Source organism: Mycteria americana, chromosome 12 (assembly GCF_035582795.1).
Source record: "Mycteria americana isolate JAX WOST 10 ecotype Jacksonville Zoo and Gardens chromosome 12, USCA_MyAme_1.0, whole genome shotgun sequence".
NCBI lineage: Eukaryota > Metazoa > Chordata > Aves > Ciconiiformes > Ciconiidae > Mycteria > Mycteria americana.
Genome location: NC_134376.1, coordinates 248909 through 256830, shown reverse-complemented (window position 1 = coordinate 256830; position 7922 = coordinate 248909). Strand labels below are relative to the sequence as shown.

Sequence of the window (7922 nt, the reverse complement as noted above, 5' to 3'; positions counted from 1 at the left end):
GCCGGCGGCCGCGGGAACGCCGTCTCCACTCGTTCTGCCGCCTCGCTTCCCGCCTCGTCAGCCGGCCGGGCGGCCAGCGCGCAGGCCTCCCACCCCCGTCCCCGCGTCGGCCGCCCTCTCCGCGGCAGTGGCCCGCCCCCCGCCCGGGACCCTGCTGCCGCCGGCGCGCCCGCGCTTCCGCTTCCGGGCGGCGCGGGGAGGATCGGGGCAGTGCGGCGCGCCGGGATGAGCTGGGCGCTGGGCCGCTGGCGGTGAGGCGGGCGCGGGGCCGGGGCTGCGGGCCGCCCGCTCCGCGCCGCGCCGCGCCGCTGACGCGTGTGTCTTTGCAGGGCGCAGCGCTCCCTGCGCCTGCCCGCCCCCCGGAGGTGGCTGGCGCGGCGGCGGGGCCCGGAGGGCGCGGCGGGCGCGGAAGCGGAGGGCGGGGGCGCCATCCCCTTCTCGTCCAGCAGGGCCAGTCCGCGGGCGTGGAGCGTCAGCCGGTCGATGGGGAGCGACCACGAGAGGCCGTGGGCGAAGGTGCTGCCTCTCAGTCTGCTGTGCACCGGGCTCCTGGTCTGGTGCGTGTTCAGGGAGCGAACGGAGATCGACGAGCGGCTGGAAGCGGTTTTCTCCGGTCAGACCGTGGACTCTTCAGATGTGGCTCCAAAAAGCAGCGCTCCCTTGCAGCCGCAGAAGGAGAAATGAGGACGGGAGCGCGGCTGCAGCGAAGGAGCTGCCGAAAGTTTGCTGGCATTCACCGGGTTACAAGCTGCACCGACACCTTAACGGGAAAGCTTGCTTTTCCAGCCTGTCAGCAGCCCTGTCGTGCAAGCTTGGTGCTCCATGTAGCGTGCCGCTTTCTGTGCTGGTCTTAGCTTAGTAATTTACACTGGTAGCACAAGGAGTAGTTCTTCCTGCGTTGCACAGTAGGGATGAACAGAATGTATTGCAAATCAACTTGCATTTGAAGATACGTTTTATACAACCCATCTCTTTTCCGTGGATTATTTTTCTCGGATGCAGTGTATAAAAGTATCAAAGCTGTAAGTCTGTAAAATTGCTGCTGAAGGTGACCTTGACATTTTCCTAGTCACAGAGTATGTTCAACTTACTTTGAAGACAACTGTAAGTGTATGATTCATTAATACGTGATTCTTTCTGTTCTGACTTTTTTTGTAATTCTGCTGAATAACGTAGAAATTACCTTCTTCAACCCTTAATGCATAGTCGGTGCTTGCTTTCTGGAGTAGAACTTTTTAGGCATGCCTGATTTAGGTTACTGGTAGGAGAGGTTTTTGCAGGGAGTCGAAGGGACTGACTTGCATGATACCGAGGAGGAAACCCCTGCTTTCACTGAGCAATGTAGAATCTGTTTTTTCCTGCAGATTCGTCGATATTCAAACTTGCACACTGTGGAGACTCCTCTTGGAGAGGAAGAATCTAAGCTACTAACGCGACTTGGTTCCCTTCAAAGTTAGAGGCTTTTTTTTAAGCTTTCAAATGTAAAAATGCAAAACTGTTTTTGTGCCCTTCAAAAAGCAAAACAAAACAAAAAAAACCACACCAAAACCCCAAACAGGGCAGGCCAGAGCTACAGAGAAAACTGAGGTAACACCATGTTTGTCTCATACTGATCAGTCTCTGAGCAACATGCACCACCATGGCTTTTGATTTTGCTGTGGTCCCTGTAGTTTACCTGGCTGATGCCTAGGGACTGAGTACGGGCGGTGTGGTGCTGGCAGGAGGTTTAACTTGTCTTGGGATTCAATGTCGCTGCAGTAGGATTGTGGCAAGCGAGATCCGCGTGCAGGACATCCTGGCAGTCTGGGATTTTATTTGTACTGACCGAAGGCGTAACGCCTTTCTCTGACGAGCTTGCTTCCTCCCTGTTCTATTAAAACAATGAACCCAGCAACATACTGCTTTCTGTGAGGGCATAAAGAGCTGCCCCTCCCTGCGTGCCATATTTTGGGGTGATGTGATGGGCGTTTAATAAAGAATCTCCACCTGTGACACTATTGTCTTGTTATCCCACAAGTGTGAGGTCGTTTACCTGGTGTGCGAGACACCAATATACACACAGGGCAGAGATATTTTTATTTCATATCTGCGCAGAGATGGGTGCTAGGTGGTAGCTCCACAAAGCTAGCACAAAGTTTGGTCACGCAGGTGCAGTATTTATACAGTCTAGTTATGCATAGGCATAAGTAATTACACAGAGCAGCTTTCTATTGGTCTACATTTGTTTTATTTCAACCTAAAGCTACAGCACTACTTCAATATGCTGCCCACGCTGAGCGGTGAGGGGTCTCTGCTTGGGCCGGGGTCTCCAGCTCGAGGGGTGTGACATGTAGGATTATAATGAGGATAGTTTGCGGGAGGGTGCTCCTTATCACGCTCCTACCAGTTGTTTCGGATGGTTCCCAAAACATCCTAATTAGATTACATATTTCTTCAGGATGTGCTTCTCTCCCAAGGACAGTAGTGCTTCTTTAGACGTTCCGTGTTCCAGCCTGAATCCCCCTTACCAGCGTCACGTAAGCCCTGGCCTTCCACCAGCTCCTGGTAGCCGACACTGTTGGACTACAGTCTCGTGCTTTCCCGGCGCTGGGAAACCCGCCGGCCGTTCGGCCGCAGCGCCTGGCCGCTCCGCGCAGAGCCGGGCCGTCAGCTGGCGCTGGCTCAGGGGGCTCCGCGTGCTCCTTCTGAGACCCCTGGCCGCGGAGGACGCGGACGGCGCCGCCGGGCGCGTCCTGCGGGTGCACCGCGTCCCAGCTCGCGCTGCGGCCCCGGCGGCGGACGGGCGGTGCCCGGGCACGCGGGGCGGCTCGGCTCGCGCCGCCCTGCTCGCGCGCGCGCGGCGGAGGCGGTGCCGCGGCGGCTGGTGCCTGCGCGCGGCAGCGGGCCGGCGCTCGGGGCGCGCGCTCGCGGGGTGGGGCCGGCGGGGTCGCGTTGCGGGGGGGGCGGGGCCTGTAGGCCCGGGCTGCGCCTGCGCTCTGCCGACGGCCGGGGAAGATGCCGTCGGTTTCGAAAGCGGTGTCGCGGGGCGGCGGGTGTCCGCAGACCGAGCAGCCGACGCATTATACGTAGGTACCGCGCCCTGGAGGCGCCCTGCTCCCTGGGCCCCAGCGCCGCGCGGGGAAGGCCTCGGGACCCGAGGCGGAGGGCCCGGTCGTGTGCCAGGCCTGCTCCGCGCGGCCTTCTGCGCTGGCGGCAAGGCTGTGAGGAGACCGCCTGGCCCTGGCCGGCCTCCGCCGTACTCCTTTTCCGGCTCCAGGCGCCGCGGGGAGGAAGCCGCGTTCTGCGCCGGCCGGGTAGAGGCGGGCCGAGCACGACTGACTGCAGAGCGCTTGCGTCCGCTCCCGCGGTCGTGCCTCTCTGGTCCGCACCGTGACCTGCCGGTATCGTCCGGCGTCCCGAGCCCCGCAGCACCCTCTCGCACTCCGAGCCCACCCTCTCTAAGCCATGACAGCAATCCTGCCACTTCTAAGCGTTGCGTAGCCAGCGTCGGCTCGAGCCCTTGGGACGTTTCCGTGATAATTTTTGCAGACCTTGCCATACTGAAAGACAGCTCGCATGTGCTCTCCATCCTCTCTGCAAGCCTATCCGTTTTCTTCTGATATGGTCTATAAAGTCCCTGCAGCCCTCTAGCACTACTGACAGCCCATCTCCTGTAGGACCACGTGCTCCCCACAAATGTGGAATAATTTATCACTTAATTGTGGCATTCCTTCACTCCCATCCCCTGTATCATCACTTCTATAATGTTGGGTTACCAGCACTCTCTGGAAGACCACAAGAATGTAGCCACTTGCCTAGATACTGCTACAACCCATCCTACAGCCCTTAATGTCCAAAATTTTCTTTTTTTTTTTTTTTCCTCCCCACAATCCTGGATAGTTTAGAGATTCTCCTCTAAAAGACATGCTTCGTAACTCTGTGTCATTACATCCCCCATGTGCCAATTTAAGCACCTGAGAACGAAAAGATACCTTTTATTCCCTTTCTAATCCTTTCTTTTCCCTGTATCTTCAATTCCCCTGTAGCTTGTTACGCCTCTTGCACCCTTTTAGAGACTTCTGGGGACTTGGAGGTTCTTCCACAAAGCCCCCATATACCCCTTCCTCTGCAATAGTATGCCTACTCCATAACTTTAGTGACTTAATTAACTTGCTAAAATGTCTAACAGATACATAAACTGACATGGGAAGAAGTACTGTCTTACATCCTTTGACAAATGCTGCAGTAGTGCCCAGTCTGGCATGCTCTTGATATCATGTGGAAAGAAGTATCAGACTTCCAAACTAGCTTCTGTGCCCTGCATGCTAGTGGAGGACTGTCTTACTAACACCTAAGTAACCTTCAAAGACCCCAGACTGTCTCAACACAAATGTAACAGTCGCTAAAATAACTTTTCTTGAAGTCCTCTCATAGCCCCTGATAACCTTCATAAACCTCTTTTAACCCTCTAGCTTTCTATATAGTGTGTCCACATTCTGGGAATATTGTGATTAAGGACTAATGTTTACATTAGATGTGGTATTTAGCTAAAATAGCCTTTGTAGGACTATTTTGTATGGTAGCAAGGAATATGAATGCTCATTCAAGTAACTTGTTGGATTTATAATCTCTGTTTGGTGGTTACCTAGGACAATATTCTAAATACTGTGGTTTTTAAATTAATGCATTTATTTGATTTTAGTTTAGTTACAAAACATAGTATGATTTGCCAGGTATTCCACTGTATTTTATTAGTAATGCACCTGTCATAAAACATGAAGTCACTTGTATTCAACAGCTAAACAGTAAATTGTGCATAGGAACTAAAACTGTATGCAGGTACATTTGTACAATTTTTCATGGGCTATGTGCACTGAATTGTCAAGTGCCCTGTTAATACTGTAAAAATGTGCCTCCAATAAGATAAACTTGTAACACAGTTTAATTTTTTTAGGTATCTAAAGGAATTTAGGACAGAGCAGTGCCCCCTATTTTTGCAGCACAAGTGTGCCCAGCACAGACCATTTACCTGTTTTCATTGGCATTTCCTAAATCAGCGTCGTCGTAGACCTATACGAAGGCGTGATGGGACTTTTAACTACAGTCCAGATGTTTATTGTACAAAATATGATGAGACTACAGGAATCTGCCCAGATGGAGATGAGTAAGTGATTTCTTTCAGTCCTAGGTGTTTATAGTGTTATCAATGACGTTAAGGAAAGATGCTAATTTCTCCGTAGTGAAAACGATTGATAGAATCCTGCTGCAGTTTATTTGAAAACAGATTTCTATATGTGTCAATTTTTGGCACATATACCTTTGTATAAGCATGTATTCTTTAGGCTATCATAGAGTTAGAACTATGATTTTGCATTGTGACTATCTTTAAAGCATAACACAAGAAACTGGTTTTCTGCTAGTATTGTTCCTGCACATTTGTGCTAGTATTGTTGCTGCACCTTTTTTTTTTTTTTCCAGTTGTGCTTCCTTTTTCTCCTGACAACTTTGAAATGGACCAGTAGGTGCACACCCTACTGTACAGAGGTGGCTTCAAGATTTTAAACTTACATAAGTTTTGTGAAGGTTGATGGGTAGTAGAGGAGAACGACAGGTTTGTGATGCTTCCAGTGGGAAAAAGCAAAGGAAGGAGTTCACTGTTAGTTGTCTGGCTAGCCCGTTAGTGTCTGCATTTCCATGGACATGTGTCTCTTCTAGATAAAGGCTACAGAGGGTCTTTGGTGAACTTGGGAAGGGGTAGAAGCTTTGTGGAGATGAGAATGTGCAAATGGTACGGTATGGCAGGCAGGCATATATAGAGGAGCTGGGTTTATTAAGGTCATATGTCAGAGGAGCTACCTTCTTCTGCAGTGATGGAAGCAAGGAAGGACTTCTGACAAAAAAAATTTTCAGGAAAACAGCCAGGAAATATGTAGTTATACTGGTCACCTGTTTTAAAAATTGAAGATTAATTATTTTGGTTACTGTAGTGTATAGCAGCACTTGTCACGAATCAGGTATCTTTCGTGTTATAGGCTGTAGTCACAGAAGAAAAAGGTGGATTTTTCCCAGAGGCTTTACAAACTAAACAACAGAGGTAAGAGAAGGAGGACAAGAAAAATGCACTAAGCAGTGTGACAATATTGAGTACCATGCCTAAGCGGTATAAACAGCAAAAAATATCTCTGAGCGATGATTTAAAATACACCAATTAATTACCTTTTCAGGTGTTTGTAAAGCACTCCTGCCAATCCTGGGGCAGCATGGGCAGTTGTTCTTTGAAAATCAGCAGATGAGGATAATGGATGCTCATGTCATGGATTGGTTGGGGACAAAAATTGACCTTTCATTACTGAGTGATAGATACTGATTCTAAAGGAGGAAAAAGGAAGCAATGTTTTAAAAGGGTATTAGCTGGGCAAGATTGCATTGTTAGAAGCAAATAAGAGGAGATGTTTCAATAACTGAGATGTGAGATGGAAACCTTTTTGCTGCAGTTGGACTGGAAAGGTTGTCCGCTATAGTTGCTGAAGATTACTCCCTGGTTAGGAGCCTAAATGACAAATAGGGTGATTGTATTGTCTGGCATAATGGGAATGCAGAGGACTCGCCAGAAATAAGACCCGTAGTGAGATTCATACCTCTGTTTTAGCATGTCATGCTTACAGTTTGAATTAAATGGATAGGTTTAGGAGTTATCAGCAAAGAGGTGGTGGTTTTCAAGATTGTATTTTGCAGTGAAATTGCCCAGATGTAGAAGGATAAGAGCAGGGACAAAGGTTGGAGTCCTGCGAGACCCCTCACCAGAGGCATAAGAGAATGTTGAAGTTGGAAGATATGCTTTGGGAGGGATTGAGAGGAAAATGTGAACATAACTGAATTCCCATAAACAAAAGGAGAACAATGTTTCAAGGGGAGAAAAATTGAGTAAAGCAGACAGTAAATTAAGAAAATGAAGACAGATGTGAGTAGAGAAAATGGAGTCTGCTTTCTTTGACTCAGTTACAAGGTGAGATTATTAGAGACATTTGTGAGAGAAGTTTCAGCTAACTCTGGAGGCCTTATTTTAGATCTGATCCTGAGAACTGGTGGCTAGAAATGGCAGTCAACTATTGTAAGTTGATAGCTGATTGAAGTTAAGGTAGAAGAGAAAAGGCATACAGGGCAAATAGTTGGGAAAGGCAAGAGAAGTCAAAGGTAACTTTCCTAAAGATAGAAGATGCCAGACCGTGTCTGTAGTGGCAGGAGAAAAAAAATGGAGGAGAACACTAACATTTCTGAGGACTCGCTTACAATGTGGCAGCATTCCTGTTTCAGAACTCAGCAAACGAGTATTTTCTTGACCCTGTTTTGTCTTCTGCCTAAACTTCAGCCTTTTATTTGGAGCAACTTCAAATTCTTCTAGAAATCAGTTATAAACAGTAGTGCCAGGACACCTTCATTTTAAGCTACCTGTGACAACATATGGGTACTTTTTTGGCTTTTATTTGTGTCTGTTTCTCCGTTCTGCTCATCTGAATACACAGTTAGGTTAATGCAGTTTGTGAGTTGACAGAGAACTAGCAAGAAAGGTAGAATGATGACACCCGTAATTGTTCTCAGGAACGTACTTTCAAGAGAGTAAAAGTAGAAATTTTTGGTTTCACCCAGGCTTGACCGTGATATTTCTTTCCAAAGTTCAACTTGGAATGAAAGGAAACCCAAAATTTTAAAGCTGTTTAGAAAAGGGCTTTTCTAAGGGTAGCAAATTAAAACAATCCGTTCTAAGGAAGGGCTTGTAAGAAAGACTAGATTACTTGCAGAGTTAGAGGCATATATTTTGAGCAACGAATAGTGTTCCTCCTAATTTCACAAGTGAGGATAGAAGCAATACTTTTTTTTTTCCATCTTGATGTGTTTTTCAACTGTTGTAGTCAACTGAGGTCAGATTCTAAACAAGAAGATTA

The 7922-nt window shown here is 48.4% G+C and overlaps 2 protein-coding genes across 7 annotated transcripts in view; both read left to right on the top strand.

Moving 5' to 3' along the window:
- Positions 1 to 7922, top strand: part of UNKL (unk like zinc finger) — a 60941-nt gene that overhangs the window by 708 nt on the left and 52311 nt on the right. For 3 of the 6 annotated variants that reach the window (XM_075514682.1, XM_075514678.1, XM_075514676.1), the window contains exon 2: positions 4934 to 5143. The exons of 1 other annotated variant lie outside the window; for it this stretch is intronic. In XM_075514682.1, coding sequence (XP_075370797.1) covers positions 4934 to 5143 — 210 coding nt within the window. Of the gene's footprint in view, positions 1 to 2967; positions 3066 to 4933; positions 5144 to 7922 lie in introns of those variants that run through there. 2 more of the 6 variants (XM_075514677.1, XM_075514681.1) reach the window with 2 other exon arrangements.
- Positions 139 to 1997, top strand: UQCC4 (ubiquinol-cytochrome c reductase complex assembly factor 4). The gene is made up of 2 exons (XM_075514697.1): positions 139 to 251; positions 330 to 1997. The coding sequence occupies exons 1-2, from the start codon at positions 226 to 228 to the stop codon at positions 682 to 684; spliced, it is 381 nt and encodes a 126-aa protein (XP_075370812.1). The 5' UTR covers positions 139 to 225; the 3' UTR covers positions 685 to 1997.